The sequence below is a fragment of the Diabrotica undecimpunctata genome, chromosome 3, assembly GCF_040954645.1.
Source record: "Diabrotica undecimpunctata isolate CICGRU chromosome 3, icDiaUnde3, whole genome shotgun sequence".
Taxonomy (NCBI): Eukaryota; Metazoa; Arthropoda; class Insecta; order Coleoptera; family Chrysomelidae; genus Diabrotica; species Diabrotica undecimpunctata.
The window spans coordinates 109,865,990-109,890,694 of NC_092805.1; the positions used below are offsets into that span (position 1 = coordinate 109,865,990).

General features: G+C 33.2%; 1 protein-coding gene and 1 pseudogene across 1 annotated transcript in view; both read right to left on the reverse strand.

The window, feature by feature from the left end:
• The window catches only part of Dhc93AB (Dynein heavy chain at 93AB), a 295,262-nt gene that overhangs the window by 265,385 nt on the left and 5,172 nt on the right, over positions 1-24,705 (reverse strand). Inside the window, exons 3-7 of the mRNA XM_072526597.1 lie at positions 11,248-11,584; positions 10,822-11,183; positions 8,284-8,799; positions 6,225-6,335; positions 5,568-5,722 (exon numbers count right to left, since the gene is read on the reverse strand). Of these exons, the coding sequence (XP_072382698.1) occupies positions 5,568-5,722; positions 6,225-6,335; positions 8,284-8,799; positions 10,822-11,183; positions 11,248-11,584 (1,481 nt within the window). The remainder of the gene's footprint in view (positions 1-5,567; positions 5,723-6,224; positions 6,336-8,283; positions 8,800-10,821; positions 11,184-11,247; positions 11,585-24,705) is intronic.
• Positions 19,772-19,890, reverse strand: LOC140437932 (5S ribosomal RNA; annotated as a pseudogene).

Sequence of the window (24,705 nt, forward strand, 5' to 3'; positions counted from 1 at the left end):
CGGAAGCATTCTCTGTGCTCACCTGTGCTAATCGTACCAGCTTTCCAGGTACTCCCATTTCTACCATGGTCTCCCACAATGCTTCTCTGGTAACAGAATCGTAAGCTTGCTTAAAGTCCACGAAGATTTGGTGTACATCGCGGTTGAATTTCCAGTTTTTTTTTCAACACCTGGCGTGGGACGAATATCTGATCTATGGTCGATCTTTCCGGTCTGAATACGCTTTGGTAGTCGCCTATGATTACCTCTGCGTATGAAGTTAGCCTTCTAGACAGTATTATGGATATAATTGTGTACGTTGTCCAAACGATATTCCAAACGTTAATTCATTTCTTAACGATATTCCTCTACAGTTCCGACATATTTGTTCCCTTCTTGTGGATAGTGACAGCGATGATTTAAGGCGGGTTGACACAATCCAAGAATGCTTGGATTTTAACTTGGACCAAGTTGACTTGTACAAGTGTACTTGTACCAAGTTAGTTGTCACGGTTAATTAACTTGGATATTAAATAACCATTGTAAAGATAGTGGAAGTACATAAGCTTTAAATCCGGAAAAAAGGAATAAAAAAGAAAAAATGCCGCACTTCTAGCATCCATAGATACTGATTCAGATAAAAGTGGAAGTAGACTTCCTGCAATTTAACCGACATTGCTAGAAGGTGTTACAAGTACATCTAGAAGGTGTTATAAGAGACTATAAACCCCAATTATCTAGTGTCCAAGAGAAAAGTTGTCAATCAAATAAAAATAAAGCAGACAGGAAAGAAAAGGACACGAAATGTTCTTCACTGGAAAGCGAATGACAGAAAAAGAAACTATGTTTGTGGAAAGGCCTATGTTAGTAAGAAAGGTAAGAATGTTCCTTGTAAAACCTTAAAAGTATCGTGCGGAATCTCTTGCCGCATAAAATATAGTTCAAACTTATCTGAATTTTAGAGGGAAGATATTTTCAAAAAATATTGAAATGAAACAGCAGACCCTAATATCAAAAGACAAATTATATTATCTTGTGTCCGAACGAAACCTATAGAATGACATAGGTTGCACTCAGGAGATGAATCTAAACTAAGATAAAATACTTTAGTTTACTATTTTGTAATTAAGGGTTTTAGAACTGTAGTATGTAAAACCATGTTTCTTAATACGTTAAGTATTTCACAACAAGTAGTGAAGACTGCTTTATCAAAGCAACTGGATGGAGGCGTGGTTCAACGATATCTTAGGGGCACTCATGAGCCAAGTAATAAGACAACACAAACAATTATTGATTTTGTGGAATCACATATTTCATCTTTTCCGAAATACGAGTGTCACTACAATCGGGAAAGGTTCCAAAAGAATTATTTGGAGCCTGATTTAAATATTAAAAAAATGTATAAATTATACAAACAGGAAAAAAATAGAGAATAATAAACTGGCTGTATCGCGATACATCTAATAAGCAATTCAATTTAATATTTAAACCCCCAGAACTAGTCACTTGCGACGATTGCGATATATTTGCAGCTAAAATACGAGCAACTAATAATGATTTTGACAAAAAACTAATTGAAATCAGAAAGATACGCTTTTAAAAGAAGCAGAATGTAGATATAAATTTTAAGCTGTCGATATGACTGAAGCAAAAGCAAATATCAAGTATTGACTGGTGATTTACAAAAGTGCCTTCCAACGCCATTTTTGACCAATTGTGTAAATTTTTATAAGCGAAAATTATGAACTTTGAATTACAGTTTATATGATGGATATAACAGTGCTGCATATTATGTAATGTGGGATGAAACCAAAGAAAATGGAGGAGAAAATGATATTGCTTAAGGGAGTTCTAAAGTGGGCTGATCTAAATATTCCTTCATGTGACGTTGAATGCATCACCATATAGGTAGACAACTATTGGGACCAGACCAAAATAGTATGTGTAGTTATGTATGCACTTTACCTCATTTAAAATATCCCAAACTACAAAAAATAGATTGTAAATTTCTTATAAAGATGCACACGCATATGGAATCCGATTCAGTACACGCTAATATTGAAAGAAAACGGAAAAAACTACACAGCCTAATTAAATTTACACCCTGGGACTGGCAAAAATTTATTCGTCAATGTCAGTGTAGTAAATACAAAGTTGTGAACATGGAACTCAATGATTTTAAAAATTTGGACCCTTATATTCTTCAACAGGTCCGTAAGAGATAAAACGGAAAGCAAATACTGATAGAGAGTCATTTCAAATTTCAAAATCAGTGATCTTACAAGTTACCAAAGAAAATTTTGGATATCTTCAATATAAACTTCATTCAACAGTGACACCTTTCAAATGTTGACTTAAGAAGAAAATAAAAGAGGAGATCATTTTGCCAGAAACTTTACCACAAATGAATATCAGTTGGTTCCTATATCAACAAAAAAATACAGTAATTTTGTGGACTTACTTTTATACTTGTTATCGTATTGCCATGATTTTTATAAGAATCTACGTCATTCAAACACAGAATCCGAGTATCCTAACGATAATGATGAAGCATAACCTAACCTAACCTAACGATAATGCAGAGACGTAATTTTCAAACTGCGGGTTAGTTATAACTAACTAAAATAAATAAGAAAATATTGATAATTTTTTTAAATTGATAACCAATTTATGCGGACTTAGTATACGTGTATTATAAATATAACTAGTTCCATTATTTAGAAGTAATATATCCTAAATCCATTCTTTTACTATCTTTAAAGCCATATTTTACTTTCATAATACTACAGCAAACTATATATATAATACTATTTTTAAATATCAACAGTAGTTTCCGCTATCATTATTAATTACTTATCGTTTTCCGAACTTATAACGTTTAAGTACTCTTCCTGTAAAATAATGAGAATGTGACTTAGGATGGTATGCTTTAAACGTAGGTACATATATCCCTTACCTTATAAAAGATAAAAAAGATTTACCTTGAAGTAGAGGAAAGTCACCAATTATGAATAATTTCACCATTTTATTTCGTGAATATAAAAAAATAATAGAATGACGGTATTAGATTAGATTATTTACTTCGTTTGAAGTACCAGAAACTGACTTCACTACGAATTTTGACCAGGATGAACGGCTTGTGGAATGCAATTTTAGATTCCCTTGCCGAGTAATTTATCCAGCTGTTTGTTTCGCAAATTTTAGGAAACACAGTGGTTAAGATTTGAATTCGGTTTCGCTAATTAGAAATCGTTTGATTTCTCTTTTTGTTTTATAAAAAAATAACTTTATAGAAATGAAAGCAATTTAATGTTACTACAAATCAGTCATATATTTTTACATCGTAATTACCAGCCTTCCATTAAATATCTTTATCCGTCCAATAATTAAAAAAATTAAATCGAACACAAAAAATAAAATTACAAATTAGTAACCAAATATGGAATAGCTACCCATATATCAAATATAAGCATAAACCAACATATCAATAACTAAGATAGACATAAACATCTATGGGATCAAATAAATTTAAATAAAAACAGTGTGAAAAATGAAAGAAGTAGCCTAATTCACTTGCAGAAGTCACAGATCCATGTATCAAATTCTTAACCAGCACAATCATAATGAGCCCAGAGCCCACAGATTATCCACTTAATCCAGATTACTCTACTGCTACTTGTAGAAAAAGTCTTTGGCAAAACATACATTCATCATCAGCAAAGTCAGGACATTCTTAGCCCAATAACTCATCAGGCTCACTATCTGCATCAAACTGCATAACGTTCTGTTTTTCAGTCTTCTTCAGCATAATTTCATTTGTCTACGCAGTTTTCTTTTTATTTTTTGTCTTGGCTAATTTATTTTCTTTTTCTTGTGTCTTCACATTTTGATTTACTAAATGTAGGGTGTAATTGTAGGTGTAATTCTTGTAGGGTGAAGATGTTATGACAGCTGCTACAGTAGCTTTTCTTCCTCTGTTAGATACTTTTTTTCGTTTCTCTGGCACTGGACTTATAGCATACGGAGACACCAGACCTAGAGTGCTAAGATTAATCCATGAAGTCGAAGGTACAGGTTCAGGTTGTACATTAGCACTTGTTTCTGCTACAGGGATTTCTGTCAGGGCTTGATCAGGTTCAGATCTTGATTTCAGTGTAGTGATGTTGGTTGTCCAATCGTTTCTTACAGCGTTGTATTGCGCAGTAATAAAGTCCACATCACTAAACATATTTTTAGATAAACTTCTTTGTTTCTCTAGGACTGGATTTATAGCATACGGAGACACCAGTCCTAGAGTGCTCTGATTAAGCTAGGAAGTCGAAGGTACAGGTTCCAATTGTACATTAGCACTTGTTTCTGGTAAAGGTATTTGTGTCAGGGCTTGAGCAGGATCAGATCTTGATTCCCGTATAGTGATGTTGGTTGTACAAACCTCTCTTGTAGCATTATGTTGCGCAGTAATGAAGTCCGTATTACTAACCTCATTTTTATTTAAAGGCCATAATCTGGTGACCTTAAAACCGATTGCCACAATGTCGTCTGATTGTACTTTCAAATAGGATTTTCCAAACAGCTCCACAATATCATATGGAGATAAGGGTCTGTTATTATTTCTAATCCACATGCGTATTTCCTTACCGTAGTATATTTTTAACGGCCCCATAAAAATTTCGTTTAACGGCTGCAGCTTGTGAGTTATATGTGGAGGTAAAGAAACGATGTACACTTTTTTTTCTCTAGCGATATCTACTATATCGATATTACGAATGTGACTATAGTGTCCATTCAGAATCAATAAAACCTTCGATTCAGGAATAGGGTTGATGTGTTCAATGAAGTACTTGAACCCCTCTGTGAAGATAGATGTTCTTTTGAATCCAACCTGATGGATGTGCAACTCCAACTGATCCGGACGGGCAGCTATGATCGTGCTGATATTCTAAAAACAAACATAGTATTCCATATTTGGTTACTTTCCTCTATATATTTATTGTACGATGGTTGTTGCAAATATAAAATTAGAGAGCAATAAACTAATGATACCAAAAAGACTTTGAAATATTATATATTATATAAAAAGTGCTAACAAATAATACAAAATCAGTTGTTAGAGACTTAGTCATCAACAAATAGATTATGTATAACTCAAAAGGCTGTGGAATAAGTTACATTTTAGTTTGTAATTTCTCCTAAGAGACGATATCTCAAGTGAGGAGTAAAACAAACAATATTTAATTGATAAAATCGCACAAATGAAATAGAAGTAAGTAGGGTACGTACTATGACAGAAAAAGGAGAGACGGACAAGAAATAGTTTTCATTCAAGAACACAAATGTATGGGAAGACCAAATAAACGATTAAACATCAAAATATCCAAACCAGATTTTCTAGATATTGAGATTTTACAATATAATGTTCTAATGTCTCATTAATTAAACTACAGTATGAAATATTTATTGCTTAAAATACTCTAAAGAAGACTACCAAACCAAGATTAGTGAAATATAAATGTCATTAATTTTAACGTAAATTTCATTAATTTTACCATTTGCTTTTGTAATTTATTAATAAAACAAATATATCTTACGGATGTTGCAAGGTCTTGAAATTATTCAGAGGACCTGTAAGTCGTAAACATAAATTTCTTGTCCACCTTAAAATACCAGCAACTGGAGGCATGTATTTGTCTAAAACAAAATGGCCAGTTTTCTGCTTTGTTTGCATCTGTTCATCAAAAATTATCTAAAAGTCAATAAAATTATTAATAAATTAAATTATTCACCTACATGTTATCTATATATTTAAATTTCTAAAGAAGCAGTAAGGATAAAAACCGAAAAGGTACTTCAAAATTGTATTATTGTTATTTGACATTTTTTATTAACTTTATCGTTCTATCTATCGTATTTATTTAGTTTAAGAGCATTTATTAAGAAAATATAAAAAGGTGATTTGTTGGCAATTCCCATACTTTTATTTAATTATGTAATGTATAAAATAAAAAAATTGCTACCGGAAGTCACTGTTTATTACCTATTAGAAATTCCCTACACTGTTATTCAGCTTCAATTTTGCAAACCTTAGTCTCTGGTCCCTCGAGATGTGTATTTATTTTATATCTACTAAATGTAGGAAGATACAATTTTACAAACATTCCTTTTAAAACATCTGAACCAGCGATCTTACCTTCCTCCATACATAGTAGATTCAGTGTCTAAAAGAATATTGATTGTCAAATCCTTACCTCTACCATTTTGATTTCACTTTCTAGCATGTCCAAAATTTTTTCATATTGATTTGTAAATTCTTCTTTTATTATTGGTCTTTCCAGAACTGATCCAGCAATGTTAATTAACTTGAAAATAAATAATAAATTAATATAAATTTTAAAGAATTATTATTTATTCAGAATAAAACAAGATTGAAATGGTTAAGCACAAGTAAAAAAGAGGAACGAGAAAAATACAAAGATCAAAGACAGAAGACAAAGAAATTATTTAAATAAAAAAAATTAAAAAGTAAAAGAAATTATTAACGAGATATGAACAGAAAATAAAAGACACAATTCAAAACCATTGTACCAATACTTAAAACTAGGAAACCGAAAACAGACAGCTAATATAGCTATAGGAGCAGAAAAATGGCAGAAGCATTTCGAAGAAATATATCAAGAAATGGATAGAGAAGAACAAAGAGAAACAATAACGAACACGGAACAAGATGAAGAAGAAGAATTGATCTACAGAAGTGAAAGACAAAATATGCAATCTTTAAAACCGGAAAACAGCCAGAGAAGACGGAATATGTACAGAACTTATAAAATACGGTGAGGAGGCACTATACAGACAGATCTATGAACTAATACAGAATATATGGAGCAAAGAAATAATGCCCGAAGATTGGAATAAGGAAATTATAGTGGCAATCCCAAAACAAGGAGACCATAAATATGCAAAAACTACACAGCAATTAATTTACTGAATGTAACATAGAAAGTAATAACTGGTATGATTAGAGACATACTAACAACATATAAGGAACAAAGCATAGGAGATTACCAGAAGATTATCACTAGAAAAGGAAGATCCACGATAGAAGCTATACATACGCTAAAACCACTGATAGAGAAAACATACGAGTACGACGGAGAAACACATATACTTTTCCTATACTATTCCTAGACTTAAAACAGACGTTTGATAAACTAAACAGAAGAAAAATGATCCAAGACTTACAAGAAAGTAATGTACCAGATAAAATTATAAGAATGTTATAAATGAGATTCCGAAGCAACAATAGACACCGGAAGAGAAAGAAAAAAAAAGGAGTAAGACAAGGAGATGCGCTGTCAACGGTACTATTTATTCTGTCACTAGACGAGATAATAAAAAAGCTGTCAAACGCATGAACTATAAACAAGAATGCAGTACAAATAATAGGATATGTGAACGATATAATCATAGTAGCAACAGATAAAAGGGCATTAAAGAAAACCTTCCAAGAAATAGAAAACGAAGCCAAACTGAGAGGACTGGAAATAAATGAAAAGAAAACAAAATACGTTAACGTAAGAAAAAGAAGACACAAATGACAGAACTGACAATAAACGCACACAGTTTCGAAGAGGTTGAAACGTTCACAAATATTTGGAAGTACTAGTCAACAGAAGAAATGAAAGTGTAGATATAAAGAGATGAATTCAAACGGGAAACACAGCGTTTCATAGAAATAAAAAAATGTTTAGAAATAGGAAGAATTAAATCCAAAAAAAAAATCAAAAAACCAATAAATGAGCGTATCCTCACCAAAAAAAAAATACCCTTAACTCCCAACCACCACTCCATTTTTATTATGATTTGTCTTATTTTAGTTATTTACTTTATTTTCACTAACCAGTTAAAACAAAAGGAGGGGTGGAGGAAAAACCTGGGGGTCAGATAGGTACCGAGCCAAAACGATTAGCTCTTTTGGAACGTGACCGGTCTGATCTTTAGACATGGGGGTCCCACTGACTAGCAGTGGTACACTCATGTTCCTAGGGGTTGGGATGAACTCATGTGTGTGTGTGTGTGTGTGTGTGTGTGTGTGTGTGTGTGTGTGTGTGTGTGTGTGAGATAAGAAGATAAGCCGAACACAAAAATGAAAATCTACAAAACAATCATGAGACCAATATTAGTATATGCTGCAGAAACATTTACATTAACAGCAAGAGAAGAAGAGCAATAATTGAAAGTTTTTGAGAGGAAGATTATCAGAAAAATACCAAAGAGGGAATTACCATTACTTTATAAAGAATATCTTACCTTGAATATACTTTCCAAATTAGAACAGTCATCAAATGCTTGACAAAGAATTGCCACCAATTTCATATCCATTTCAAATATTCTATGTGTAAAATCTTCGAAATCAGCTATAAACGATGGATCGTCTGGATCAAGTACATCATAGGATTTTCCGGAAAAAATCATAAAACTTTGTTGAAATTCATGGAAAACTTCCGTTACTCTTGAACTTAATATTCTTCCCTTAATTCCACCAATTTCAACCTTCTCCAGTTTATTAAATTCCAATACAGTATTAAAGAACCATTGAATGGTTTTTAGTCTTTCTAGAAACGCATAAAATCTTTCAAACACCAAATTCGGATGAAAATTCCATGGTTCTTGTCTTCCATTAGGAAAGTATGTCGTCAAATTGCGTTTGTATCTTTTAAAAATAGATATAAACTGCTTTAAAGCTTTAACACAGTAACTTACTCTTTGCATTGCTTCGTCTATGTCACTATGAAAAAGTGTAGTTGGATCCAAAAATTTTTTTGCCTAAAAATGTGTTAACATTTAAGATAAAAGAAATAACCTATTAAGCATTAAATTAGTTACTTTACTTATACTGCATGGTATGTGTAATATTTCTATAAAGTAACCGAAAAACCAAAATATTTTTGAACAAAAACAATGCAATTTGGAAGAATATAATTTCCGAAAATATTTCCTTGTCGTTAGTAGAGATTAGCTGATTATTATGTATATGAGATGGATACGACGTAAAATGACATGAATCATTTTTTAATAAGATGTGTAGAAATTATGCGCCAATTAACCTTCCGTCGCGTCGGTCGCAACTTACTCCTGTATAAAAGCTGTCGCAATGTATCAAAATGATAACTCTAACTTTGACTTACAATTATTAGAGTAACAGCAATAGTTTTTGGATCAAGCCTAGTTGTAGATTACATCCAATAATTCATTATGTTCCTTCTTTTTTGTTTGTGTAAATAAATTATGATAGCAAAAAAACTGTTTGTGTGTGTAAATCCGAAGACGTGACTTACGGGTAAAAAGCTATTGACAGCAACGGTCGCACTGTATCTGTTTGATACGTGATTATAAAATTTACTAACTCGCAGTCAGATATAGGTATGTGGTGTTTTGGTTGTGTTTTTTATTATTTTTTATAATTTATTCTTTTAGTAGAATTTAAAATATTTATATATTACTAAAAAACGGTAACTTGCACAGAAATATAACCTAAGTACTCGTATAGAATGATTCGATTTCTTACATTATAAATTGGTAAAAATAAAATGTTGCCTTCCTATATGATGCAAACATAAAATATATTATTTTCTTATAAACATTTCCAACCAAAAAAAACCTTTATTTCAGTTCAATGCGGTGGCGATCTGTCACTTATGTGTCACTTGAGTCTTCTCGTTCTTGTAACCTTGAGTGCCATGATGTGCACACTGGGGTTGTATGCTGGCCACAAATATATCGTTTACAATTCTTGCAAATGGTTTTGGTCAACCTGGTCCTAAGTGATGTGTAACATAAGGCACAGCGACAACGCTTCGTTTAAGCTACATCTTCTGCAGGCACTAGTCCAGCTTCTTTATCGGACTTTTCCGTTGGTCTAAATCTGCTGAGTGCTTCAGAAAAAGAACGTGGTATACCTTGTGCCATAAGACTTCTTTTTTGTAATTTTTGTAAGGCTAACTCATGGCCTAGTTTCCGAAGAAAAAGGTGACGTCGTATATTCTCCTGTCCATTTCCGACTGAAATCACTTGGACATTAATAGCTGCAACGTTCAGCATGGAAAAAAAAGACGACCATGGGCCAACGACGTGTATTTCTAGCAACGTTGTAGGAAGCGCAAAGGTTATCGACAACGTCGACACCTGAATTAGTTTTAAAATAATATGTGATCATGTCTGGTTTCGTAGCTTGTTCTGGCGTCTGATCTATGAAATCATCGTAATGCTGAGAAAATATAACAAGAACATTTCGATTCTTTTTTGGTACGTAGGAAACAATAGTAAAGTGTTCTCCAAAATCAAACATAGTTGACTGTGGTGGTCGCCGTTTTACATTCAGCAGATCTACTGGCAAACTTGAACCTTCTGAGACTCATAACCAGTCGAAATATTCCCACGCCGTGTCCATCTCTACCCCAGAGATCCTCTAACATCATTTTGTAGACGTCAAATAATGTTAAATATAACTATCATTACAAAGAATTGTGGTTTAATCCCATATAAATACAATATTTAAACCTGGGGAGGTAAAAAATTCACGGAATGACAAAGGTACCTCGAGAGATATCACGATGAAATAAATTTCTAAATAAATAATTCAGTCCTAAAAAAATAATGAGATAACGGCACGGCTGGAATTGCGGAATTGCCCAACAGTTCACGGTGTTAGAATTCATTTTTGATAATGAGTCACCCTCTTCAAGAAATTTTGTTTTTGAACAACAACGTACTTTTATCACGATAATGCCAACTTAAGTAATTTTAAACCTGACTACGGAATTATTATGCCCTATTTGTTTGGCTTACCTCTTGTATAAGCAAATTACAGATTTGTTTTAATAGCGTTATTAACTTTGTCTGATCAATCGACTTACAGTTGGACCAAATTAGACAAATAACGTGAACTATTGGCGCCAGCAATGGAATGTTTTCACTAAAATCTGTTTCTTCAATTGACTGCACGTGCTTTTTTAGAGGTGTCAAATAAAGATTCATATCTTTAGCTTCAGAAAGGGCAATGACGGTGTTCTTAAATAATAGTTTAAAACAGCTGAAGTAAGCACTATTTGTTTTTTCAAGTATTACAGCCATACTTTTTACTTTAGGTTCTCTAAGTTGTTGATAGATGTATTCGAGATTTTTTAGTCTCTTATTCCAAAATTGCAATTCTAAAAAATAATTATTGAAATATAAGTAAAATATGAAATAATATATGTTAACCTGATAACTTACCTACTGTGGGTACAGGATTAACAACAGATGGACATTTTTCAGAAGAATCGTTTGCCAACACATCGTTAATTTGGGCAGACCATTTGATTACAACTCCTTCTATAGCACTTTTTAAATATAAGTCACAAATTTCACCGTTACTCTCTATAAGAAGTTTTTCAACTTCAAATACTCTATCGACCCCTACAGGCATTGGTAGAACTGTTTGGCCATTAACTTGTCCTTTTACTTGATAAACTGTGCTTTTTAAACTATGAACGTGCTTGTGGACATCCTTAGCTATTACAGCTGGCCATCCTACGTGGTTTTGTGGATTTGACAGCAGAGGAACCAATATCTGAAAATATAAATTTATATATTTTACTTTTACAAATTACAGATTACAAACTAGAATGGCTTTCGACCTGACCAACTGTGACCTTTACATAATTATTTCCCTTAAAGCTTCCCATCCAGTACCATCCTCTTAACGAGCTTACACAGCTTTGAGAGGGATCCTTTCATATAGACTGATGCTCTTGGTATTTACTCTCCGAGTACTAGATACTACAGACTTGTAACATAAGACGTGCATAGTGGTTTCTTCTTCTAGATAGAACCAACAAGTATTCTCTTTCGTCAAGCTCATGTGACTCAAATGATTGTTGAGTCTACAGTGTCGAGTAGCAGTCCCAATATCACTCTGACAGTCTTTAGATTGTAGGTCAGTAAGTCGGCTGTAACTTTGACTGACTGTACCTTAAAGAACTCTTTAGTCTGTCTATGTCCTGCTGCATTTATCCATCATTCACTATCAATAGCTATTCGGAATACCAAAGCAGGGCTTAGGGCTCTAATGGTGCTTCAGTGCCCTGGAATACCTAGTATGCTAGTATAAGGTACATATGCGACTTAATTACTAGGATTAACAAATAAAATTAGTTTAATTCGTACAGGATACCTTGCGCAACAGCTCCAGAACCAGGTCTCGTACTACAGAAACAGTCCACTCTAACCCCCAAGTACTCCAACAGTTATCGCTCATATTATTATTAATACTTGGGGCGAGGCTGCTGTCGGCGGTTTTAACTTTTGAGATTGCCTCAGGAAAAGGACAAATTTCTCCTTATTTTTTCGTTGCGGTTAGGCCACTTTTATTTGATAATAGTGTTAAACGCTTTACTTCCATTAGTCTCTATTTGTTTACTTTCATAATATGTTCTTCAAATAAACGTTTGTAATTTTTTAGGTATTTTTTTATTTTTTCTGTTAATACTTTAATATTTTTTGTGGAGGTTGGCTATAAATAACATATTTATATCAGATTATATCTAAAACTGATCCTGAATATGGCTGGTATATGTGTTGACCTAGAGCATTATAACTTCATCTCTTAAAGACTTATTTCTGGTATTCCCCCAGTTGTATTTTAGGTCTAAGATGTTTTTGCTATAGCTTATTAAATCACTCGGGATAAAGTTAGAGTCATATCTTAGTACAGGGTATACCCACCTTCTGCGTCCATTAGTTTTTCATTTGTAATCTCTGCTGTTTTTAGTTTCCCTATGCATATACCTGATGACGACGTAGTAGGGAACCCTTGAGGCTGCCCTTCTTATGATCTTGTTTTGCATAGCCTGTATTCTTTTTCTGTTTTTTTATGTTTCTTATATATCTCATGTTTTGGAGGCATACATTAAAGTAGGTATAGTGGTATTAAGAAAATTAAGAATGAGTATATTAAATTCTGATTGGCTGGGATAATCAAACCCATAAACTGAAGAGAAGAATCGGTCTTGGGTGGACAGCATATGGAAAACTGAGAGAAACTTTTAAAAGTGAGCTGCTCACATGCCTGAAGAAGTATTTGATCAATGCGTCCTTCCAGTGCTGACATACTGCACAGAAACACTTACTTTAATAAAAGCCTTGGCTACTAAACTGGAAGTCACACAAAAAAGAATGAAACGAGCATTGTTAAGAATAACTCTGCGAGACAGAATAAAAGACGAAGAGGTCAGGAGAAGAACTAAGGTGATGACGTCATCGAAAGGATACCAGACTAAAATGAAGATGGGTAGGACACATAGCTAAAATGACGGATAGGAGATGGACAAAGAGATTATTGGAATGAAGATCAAGGGAAGACAAGAAAAGCATCTCTCAACCACCTACACCATGGGTTGATGATTTAAGAAGACAAAATAAAAACTGGATAAGAGTGACCCAAGATAGACTTTTGAGGCTGGATGATAATGAATGATATTACTGGAAGTCTACTGGTAGCACTAATAATCGGGGTTAAGACAGTTCGGACGTGTTCAAAGTCGAGACGTATAAATTACTTAATACGAAGTATTGCTGATTTGCAAGTTTCTGGTAGGAGTAAGGGAGAAAGACTAGAAAGGACCTAGATGGACGCTAAGGTAAGGCGTATGTCGGTAAAGGGGATTGATATTGTTACGATTTAAGATAGAAACTTATGGCGAAATGAAATTATAGAAGCCAACCACGCCTAGGGATAAATACAAAGAGAATGATGATGATGAACAATGCTATTGACTAGTCCCATCTTTATCTTAAAACTGAGATTACTTTTTTTCTTATTCGTCCAACTAACTTGGTCTGAATTAGTTTTTTCTTATTTAGTGTGTCTTTTAAATATTAGGTAAACGTCCGGCTCTTGTCATGTGCCACTGTTAAATAGTGAGCTTTATTTGATCATTCCATGTCAATACCAACTATTTCAGCTAGATCATTTGAGTTTTGTGTTCGTTTTTTGAACATAACAGTTTAAATCTACTCGGAATTAACCTGATCTTAGACTGTTTACAGATATGGCTGTGTCGTCAGCATATAGTCTTAGTAGCCTATCCGGTTTATTTGGAGGTACGGCTGTATATATAGTATATAAAAGGGGTATTGAGACTTCTGATTTTCTGGCTTCATACAGGTCTTGTCGTATCCAAAACCTAAATTTCCTGTTCCCCAAGTATAAAGCGATCATGCATATCATGGCTTACCGTCACCAAAATGTTTCATTTTGTATAGCAGTCCTTCATACCATATTTTATCCATATTCTATTGTAAATCTTACTGATGTCTAGGAATCTTGTGCCATATATTAATTTTCTTTGTATTATTGAGCCAACAAAAAAATAGACCATTTTTTTTAAGTTTTTTTTTTTTGATAACATGTATTTCTTTATATCGGGATGGGAAATGTCTAAATCTTAGTGTGCTGCTTATAAGCAGTATGAAGAATATTATTGCTTTTCTTGGTAGGTTCTACAGGGATTTGATTTAGCATCCGTTCATGGTGCCTTCTTTGCAGAAGTGTGTCGAATGAATTATTTGGTTTCTAAAGATGTATTTTGGATTTATATAATATTCGGCATGGGTTCTTATATCTTCGAAACTTTCTTCTACATCTTCTATAAACACTATGTCTTCATTTTCATGGTAGTTTACTCATGAACAATATATGATATGAATATATGGATATACAGAAGAGTTAAAAGTTCTGTATATCCACACAAATAAACAGAAAATAGCAAGTGAATTTAAATCCTCTAACATGCACATGCCGGAAGGAAGTCAAATAAATTGAGTCGACCAAAACACCCACTACGTACAAACAGCATAAATTAATTCATTTATGATACCGCAAAAAATACATCAAATACCATCACCAGTTATACAATATCCACAATACTGCCCAACAACTACAACCAGAGGGAAATCAACAAAACTATACATTAAATTACCAAACATTACCGAGCACTTGCAGACAACAAAATGAAGAATGGCAAACTGTAGAAAATAGAAAACGTAGCAGAAATAGTCCCGAAAATTATCAAAACAAATTAAAATAGATAAAAATGGACAACTACTGGCTCAATCCTCCTACCTCATTGTCAAACCAGTTTAATTCTTTAAATGAAGAATCCAATAATCTTGACGAAACAATCTACATTAAAGAAAAAGCTTTAGAGAAAGTACCCAGATACAACTACTTGGGATGTTATCGAGGGCCACTTGGGACGAACACTGCGACCGTAGCCTTGAAATAAAACGACGCATTGGAGCAAGAAGCACTTTTAATAAAATGAAAGCAGTATTATACAATGGAAAACTGTCTGAAAAAAGTCTGGACAGATACGGACGCACCTGAAAGGAGACATGCCAGCTTTGAGATGTGGTGTTATCAAAGAATGTGAAGAATATCAAGAAATACTGAACACTATAAAGGAGATAAAAATAAGCTGCTTTGGTCACATACTAAGAAATGAAAAATATTAGTTGATGCGATTGGTTATACAAGGGAAGTGGAAGGAAAAAGTTGACCGAAGAGACGTCGCACGTCCTTGTTAAATAATTTAAAGCAGTGGAGTAGAAACAGTAGTAAATAGTAAAATAGGCCATGATGATCGCCAACGCCTTTAAAGAAAGAGGCACATGAAAAAGAAGAAGAAAAATTCAATGATGGCGATAAAGAGACACCAGAAGAGGTTAAAATACCAAAACCTCCTCTAATATTTATTGCAGGCGTCAAAGATATAAAACAATTAAACCTCCTACTTAACAGCATAGCGAAAGAAAATCACACAATTAGGGTTCTGAACGATGACCAAGTGAAGCCAAAACAATTGAAATGTATAATGTCATTATAAAAGCATTAGATAAAAAGAAAACTGAGTACCACACATACAAAAAAAAAGGAGATAGATCCTTCAGAGTCATTCTAAGACATCTACATCCAACAACCAACCTAGAAGAGTAGAAGGCGGAATTAAGAGTCAAGTGTATATTGTGAACCAGATCACTAATATACGACATAGAATAACAAAAAACCCACTTCCATTATTTTTTGTAAATCTAAAATCAAGCTCTAACAACTTTATAAGTATATAACTCTAACAAAGATATACAGATTGAACGAATTTAAAACGGAACATACAATTTAATATATGTCTGTTTGAACTGCATTTGAAATAGTGGACCAATATAAAACTTGGACAAAAATAAATCCATACCCAGTGATAGACATTGTATAAAATATCGTTCAACTATCTGTCTCCTTTAAAGGAAAGAGGAGCTTGCCTAATAGTCGGAGAGATAGAGCCGAAATTTTGGAATGATCAGTAATATGACATTTCTCTATTGGAATATATTCATTGTAACTGGGTTAAGACTTTGCCTTACAGGCGGACGCCCCTCGTGGTACAGGGGGTGGCTATACAGGGATGAAGTTGTAATTTTTTTCGGAAAAAATAACGATCGATAATATGGCCGAAAATTTGCCCAGAGTAAGATCTTGGTATAAGTAGACGAAATCCTAAAGGGCGGACGCGAGAGTGGATACATAAGGGGTGGCGAACAGGGGTGAAATTGCAAATTTTTTGGGGAAAAATTAACGATAAGTAATATGCCGCCATTTTCATGGCTCATTATTTAGCCCCTAAAATCTCTAAATCCAAAAGAGCGGCAGCTGGGTTGGTACAGAGAGCCATAAAACGGGGTCAAATGTACCACTTGCCTGCGCATTTTAGGTCTCGGTAACAATTTTCAAACTGATTTTATTATGATATTTTTATACCGATTGATTTGAAAATTTGTATGCTCACTTCTGTTACTATTCTTAAAAGCGTCAAGTAGAGTTTTCCTCAAAATTTTCCAAAAAAATTTCCGTAAATGAAAATTTTTGTGGTAAAATCTAATTTGTAGAATCCTGTCGATTTTCTGTCAGTTATACCATGCTTTTTTTAAAACTCCCAACCATGTTCTTCAACAATCAATTCTGTTGGTACTTTTTTATGAGCATTTGTCCAAATATTTGAAATCGAAATTTTTTAGTTTTTTTTTTAAAGGCTCGTTTACATCATGCAACTTATACTGCCGGTTAAATAGTGAAAATCTGGCATCGTTTACTTTTCTTTTTGGAATTGTTCTCGTCGGTCCTGTTCCATATAAGTGACATATGAAAGTTTCTAAGGTTTCAAAAACTTCATTACAATCGAAGTCAGTTTCACCAAGTTGGATAAAAGCATCTTGATACTTATTCTTACGCATGCGTCTAGAATTACTGGTCTAAATGGAACGCGCATCATTATTATTTTAATATTTTAAAATAATAATGATGCAAAATTAATGTCCAAACAGAATTTGTAAAATTATAATTAACTAATGAAAAAAAATTCAATCAATGTAAAAGTTAAAAAAAATATTGAAAATATCTACAAAGTAAATTTCAAAACTTAAAAAATTGATAATTCCACTATTAAATTGATTTTTATTAATAATTATTTGTAAAATGTTAAAGGAATTTTACCTATTGATAAATAGAAATAATATATTTTGTATTTGATTATTAATGTAATAATAAATTAAATTTTTCTTATATCTGAACAACCATTATTTATGCAATATAAATTTAAAAACTTTTTTATTGTAATAAAAAATAAGTAAAATTACTATTTGTTATACAAAAAATATTTAATAGTTAACATTATAAAATTACTTTTATTTAATAAAATATCAAATATCAAACATTTATTCAATTAAAAATTAATTCGTAAAATATTTATATTGAAGAAAAAAATGTGATTTGTAAAGTAAATAAGTATGACTAGTTTGAAAAAAAAAACATTATCATAATATCATTTTAAAACTACAAAATATTCTATAAAAGATTCAGACGATGACGTAGAGTTTTATCAAATGTTTTAGAAAAGTTTTTCTAAATTTTTTTTTCTTATCGGAAAAATCGTTTGAAAATTTTTGGAAAAAAATCATGGTATAACTTACAGAAAATCGAAAGGATTCTACAAATTAGATTTTACCTTTAAAAATTACGAAAATTTTCATTTACGGAAATTTTTTTGGAAAATTTTGAGGAAAACTCTACTTGACGCTTCTCAGAATAGGCCTAAAATGCGCAGGCAAGTGGTACATTTGACCCCGTTTTATGGCTCTATGTACCGACCCAGCTGTCCGCCCTTTTGGATTTGGAGTTTTTAGGGGCTAAATAATGAGCCATGAAAATGGCGGACATATTACTTATCGTTAATTTTTCCCCAAAAAATTGCAACTTCACCCCTGTACGCCACCCCTTATGTATCCACTCTCGCGTCCGCCCTTTGGGATTTCGTCTAGTTATACCAAGATCTTACTCTGGGCAAATTTTCAGCCATATTATCGATCGTTAATTTTTCCGAAAAAAATGACAACTTCATCCCTGTATAGCCACCCCCTGGACCACGAGGGGGTCCGCCTGTAAGGCAAAGTCTTAACTCAGTTACAATGAATATATTCCAATAGAGAAATGTCATATTACTGATCAGTTCAAAATTTCGGCTCTATCTCTTGGACTATAAGGAAGCGATAAGTGGTTTGACAGCATAATAACTGCTTGTGTAGTCTAGTTTTTTCAGTGATTCTAGGCAACCTATTTGGGTGGAGTTTTGATTTGTTCTTGAATGAATTCAGAATCCAGCAGCCCGCTGAAGTATTGGATTTTTATAATATAATTATTTGATAACCTTTTGTTGGCCAACCACCTAGAGCGGAGTTGAGCCGAAATACATTGATTTCGTATGTTCCGTTTTAAATTCGTTCAATCTGTATATTACATAGACTCACTACAAAATGCAAGAAAAAACGACCAAGGTCAGTAAGGGATCTAGCACAATGTCATTGATCTCAAAGATATGAGCATACGAAGAACTTCTGCGTCAGGCATCCCAAATATGTAAAATGTGCGTTAAACCAGCCAAGAAAAGAATGCACACAGAGAACTCAAACAGAAAAAGTCATATGTGTCTTATGTAATGGTAATCATCCTACCAACTACAGAGGATGCACTGTATACAGCAATTGCAGAAAGAAAGATACCCACCGCTCAGCAAGAAGGAGTACGAACAAAGTGCAAGAAGAGCATCCCAAAATTACATAGTGCCAGGTGTTACATATAGCCGCAAATACTAATCAACAACTGAACCAAATTACTACACAACTAACCGACATACAAGAATTAAAACAAATGATGAAGGGTCTCATGGAGCAGATGAGCACCATGCTCAACCTTCTTAACGCCGTCGTAGCAAAGATAAACTGATGGACGACAAACTAAAATTTGTGATCTGGAATGCAAATGGCTTAGCCCAACGCAAACATGAACTTAGTATATAGTTGGTAAGTTATAAAATTGATCTAATAATCAGAAACTGACTTTAATTTAGTAAAAATCGCTACAGCGATTTTAAAGGAGTATGGCAACTAACACTGTGACACTAATATGGCTATTAATAAATAGGGGTTAGTAATAGAGGGGTAAAAATTAAGATTTGTGTATATTTTTTGATTCCACATCATAAAATCATATTAATAAAAACTTTTGTTTAAAAAATAAAAAAAATTGGGGTGAACCACCCATACACCTTAGAGGTATGAAAAATAGATAGCAACCTATTTTCAGACCTACAAAATACACATGTAAAATTTCATAAAAATCGGTCTAGCCGTTTCGGAAAAGGAAGGTATCACATGGCAACAACATGCGGTGTTCCCAAGCGGTCACCCATCCAAGTATTAACCGCAACCGACACCGCTTGACGTCAGTGCTCGAACGAGAACCGGTATATTCAGTGCGGTATGGCTGGTGCCCATGATACTATATTGTTATAGTATTATGGCTGGTACCCTATCCATCAATACTGAAATTTATTTTGTTAAGCCTAGCTTTCTTTGTTAGTCATCGTATGACGCCATCTATTAGTTCTATTGCGATTTAAAATGAGAGGAAAACTGTTATTAAAATATATTGTAAAATTTTTCGAAAAATTTCTTTTACGCAAACCTTTTACTAAATTATCTAATTCATTGAATTATTTAATTTCGTAAGTGATGCCCTTTCAAACATTTCGACGATTCATTTTTATTAATACAGCTTAACGTTTTAACTCTACGAATAGAGTACAACTAGACACTGCGTTTCAGCTCAGTTTACTTTTCATAAGTCTCCATGATGAGAGGTTAATCTCGAAATACGTCCAGGAGAATGTTGAGACTCGAATTAAACATAAATTCAACTGTTTATGTTTTCAACTGTATACAGAGGGGAATAAAAATTTGGAAACACCTAACTATCTCTTAAATTGCAAAAGTCTAACTATTTCTTAAATGGATGTTCCGAATTATACAAAAACAGGGATACCTACACCTATTTTGTAACAAGATGATTGGACATTTTATGTGTATAACGCTGCCAGACTTTTTTCTACAACTAAATTTCTTCTTTCTCTTCTTCTTTTTTATAAGCAGTTCTGCTTGGTCATTGGGGAATTAATAGCTGTATGGAAGGTTGTCACTCCATCTTTTGCGCGGTCGTCCGATACTTTTTCTGCCGATTGGTGACTTATCTCTTGCTATTTTGATGACACGGGTCTCCTCCATTCTGCTTATGTGGTTATTCCATTCTTTTTTTCTATTTTGTGTCCATTCATTTATACACCGTACGTTACATTTTCTTCTAATGTGTTCATTTCTCTTTCGATCTCTCGGCGTATTTCCTGTAATTCTTCTCAGTACTCTCATCTCTGCAGATTTCAGTAGCCTTTACATTGTGGCTGTGTCGGGTCTTGCTTCTGAGACATATGTCATTATTGATCTTACAGTGGCTTTATAAATTCTTGACTTTATCTCAGTGTAAATGTGTCTGTTTCGCCATATAGTGTTATTAAGGCCTCCTGCCAGTCTATTTGCTTTTTGTACTTGATCTCTTACTTTTTTGTCCAGATCTCCATAGCTAGACAGTGTAATTCGCAGGTATTTTATTTCCATTACTTGATCAATACTGATGCCATCAATTTCTATTTTACATCTGGTTGGTTCTTTGCTGACTACTATTGTTTTAGTTTTCTGAGGATTCTGTATCTTCTTCCTTTGTTAACGGTTTTGATGATTTCATCCATGATCAAATTGAAGAGCATGGGGCTCAATGAATCCCCTTGTTTTATTCCGCTGCCTATTTCTATAGGTTCTGTAAGTTGTCGATATATTCTGACTTCCATTTTGTTGTTTTGGTAAATGCTTTCGATAGATTTTATAATATTTTGGGTAACTTCTCTATTATATAGGGGATGTATTACATCTTTGAGTCTTACCCTGCCAAACGTAGTCAATCCACGTATCCTTTTCTATGTGTTTAGGTTCTATTAGTTCCATTACCCCCGTTCTTTGACCTCTTATAAAGCGCCATGTTTCCTTTTGCAGACCGTAAAAATTATGTTCCAATTCTTTCAAAAGCTTTTCTAGTGATCATTTTTTATTTTTTTTATAAGTGCATGTGTTTCGTTTCTAATTTTCTTGTAATTATGGTATGCCTCTTGTGTTTTGGTTGACCTGTATTTCAGGTAAGATTTTTTCTTTTCTTTACATTTTTCCTTCACTTATGTACAAAATCATGGAGTACCCCATGCCTTGGGAACGATTTATTGTTATTTATATTTCTGCAGACGCAGTAATGCAACGTTTACAAAAAGAACCTGAAGTCTTGAAATCCATTAAAGAAAGAAAGTTTGCATACTTCGGACATATAGTGAGAAATGAAAATAAATACAGAATCCTAATATTGATATTGGAAGGAAATAGAAGGAAATAGAGGACCAGGACGCCGTCGAATATCCTGGCTTAAGAATTTGAAACAGTGGATAGGTATGACCACCACAGACCTATTTCGAACAGCTGCTAATAAAATACGATGGGCCATTGTGGTAGCCAACATCCATAGAGGATAGGCACTAGCAGAAGAAGAATATTTCTTTCACCAAGAACTTTCTTGGTCAAGCCTAAGATATTAGATTTAATTTTTGCCCAGCTTTCTTCGACTTGATTACTTTCTGTGATATATGTGTTTTTGCTTTTGTCGGTTATTTTTTTTTTCGAATAGGTATCTTGTGGAGTCATCCTGTAAGCTTTTGATTTTTATCTTTGTGGTGTATTCGGGTGTTTTGTTATTATATTCGGATTTTGCACAATACCAATTTATGATTGATATGACTGAAGAATGACCTACATCATGTATTTGTGCAGCTCTGCGCGAGGATGTATGTGGATATTCAACCAAACTCTGCATTAAATCTAAAGTTTTTATTGTAACATTTCTTGGTTACTACCTGAATATCATCTTTTACTTTACCAGTTTCCTCAAAGCGCTTTAGAATTTTTTGTACCATTGCCTTGTGGATAGGAGAATGGTTTGGAAAAACGTTGAACGAGTTAGCTACCTCACTATTAGATCTTTTTTTATCGATGTAAATACAATATATTTTACAAAACTTTTCAATAAACGTCGTTATTGTTAGTTTTATGAATTAAAATCAAAAGCATTCTATATTTACTGAATTAAGTACTTTAAAACTATTGAATTGAAAAGATTTATTTATTTAAGACCTTAGCTACTAGATTAAATACCAAGTGATACACATATTGTTGAACTTGCATTGCAGTGAGGATTCCAATAATAATACAATATATAGAGTATTTACTTAAAAAACCAAAATGACTAATGATATCAGAAAAATTGTAAATCTGGCAACATTGCAATTATTAATTTGAAATCTCTAGAACTTGCAGATCCTATTGCAGAATATTATGCATATCCCGGTTTTTGTACAATTTAATACAAATTGATATACAAAGGAGTCTTCCGAAACGAAGAACTTTGTGTTTTTTGTTACGGCGCCTAGTCACTATAAAATTTTAAATTTGGTTTTTGCAAACTTAGCAAACATTACCACAAGGAAATAACAAGGAGAAATCATGTACATACGATTTTTTTATTAAAAAAATATACTTTGTGAGAGAGATGTGTTTCATATTCATCTATGAACATCGGCTACCCGTCTAAAACAAATTGCTCGGATAATCAAAGTCTTTTCGGAGATTCGAATTACTGTGGAATATTAGTCAGGTGATCAGATTCTTTTAAATATTTAAAACAAATTTTCATTACCTAAATTGACTTAAAAAAGTCGATCGGCTTATTGTAATTACTACTTAATCATTAGTTATTACTAGTTTTACCGTATCTTTTAGACAAACTGTGTCTTTTCTCATGATAATAAGCAAATAAATTGGATATGGTAACGAGAATAAATATTGATTAGTATTTCTAAAAATAAACACTGTTTATGATGACACAACATGCAACTTTTAAGAAACTATCCGAAAAGAAAATTCTAAAATACAAAACTTCATTTTTCAAGTATATTGCAGTTTGCAATTTGATTAAAAGGTAATAAAGTTACTGAATTTGATATTTTCTCGGAGAATATGACTAAACTAAAACAAATAGAACAAAATCGTTTTAGAATTAAAGTTAGAAAATTAATGGTACAAAGTATTTCCTTTTACAAAGACTCATGTCTCACAAACTACTTTTGTTATTGATCTATCATATGCCATATGCAAAATCAATATTAAAAAACAAAAGAAGTTAAAATATTTAAAGAAACGATTTCCAATTGTAATCGGGTCATACGCAAAATACGAACATTGCAACACTGTGTATCCTGAAATGGTTGTTTAACTGCAGAATAAGACTAATATGATATCTATAGTAGATACGTTGCAGCTAAAATGCAACATCACTCCGGAACAAGACTTTTATCTAAAACCAAACCCTAAGAAAACTCGAGTATGCGCTTATCATCTGAAAAACTTGTATGCTAGGAAAAAGATTAATATAAAATGGCGAGACAACCCTTAGAAAACTGTATAGAATCAAAATGTTCAAACCAAAGCACAAATTTGCTTAAGTAGTAATATAACGTAACATCAGTTAAAATTATCTGCAAGATATTCCTTAAAATAGAAATTGCTCTTGCCCCCATCCAAAGAATAATGACCCTTGATCCTATGTTGTCCCAGATTAAAATCTCATAGAAATTATATGGGTAGCAATTGAAACAAGAACTAAACGGCTCTGTTTACAGCTTCGGAAGGAAACTTTGACTGTTAATGTCTTTGTACATCTAAAGCAGCGTTACTCCAAAGTATGTTCCGCAGAGACCTGATACTCCCCAAAGCCTCCGGTAGGACTCCGCCAGTAGCCATAATAAAAAGTACTTGTATTAAAATGGAACCGATAAAACTAAAGTTAACTATGATAAAAAAAGCGCATACTTGTAGGTTTACCAGGTACATTTACTTAAATTTATCAATTGTTTAGTACATACTGTTTAGTAAGCCGCCATTTGCTCTCGGACTATAAGCAATTGAATTGTCCTGGCTAGTCGCGTCCCTTCTTGGTAACGCGTAGTTTGAAGGGGATTATCTTCATGCTCTTCATGCACTATATCAAAATGTTCTCTATTCTGTGCCACTCATAATAATTGTTGAACTTTCGTGCCCGTGAAAGTTTAGATATTACAAAGCCATAACATAGCTCTTCTGTCCTCTTTGACTCTCTATCTTTCC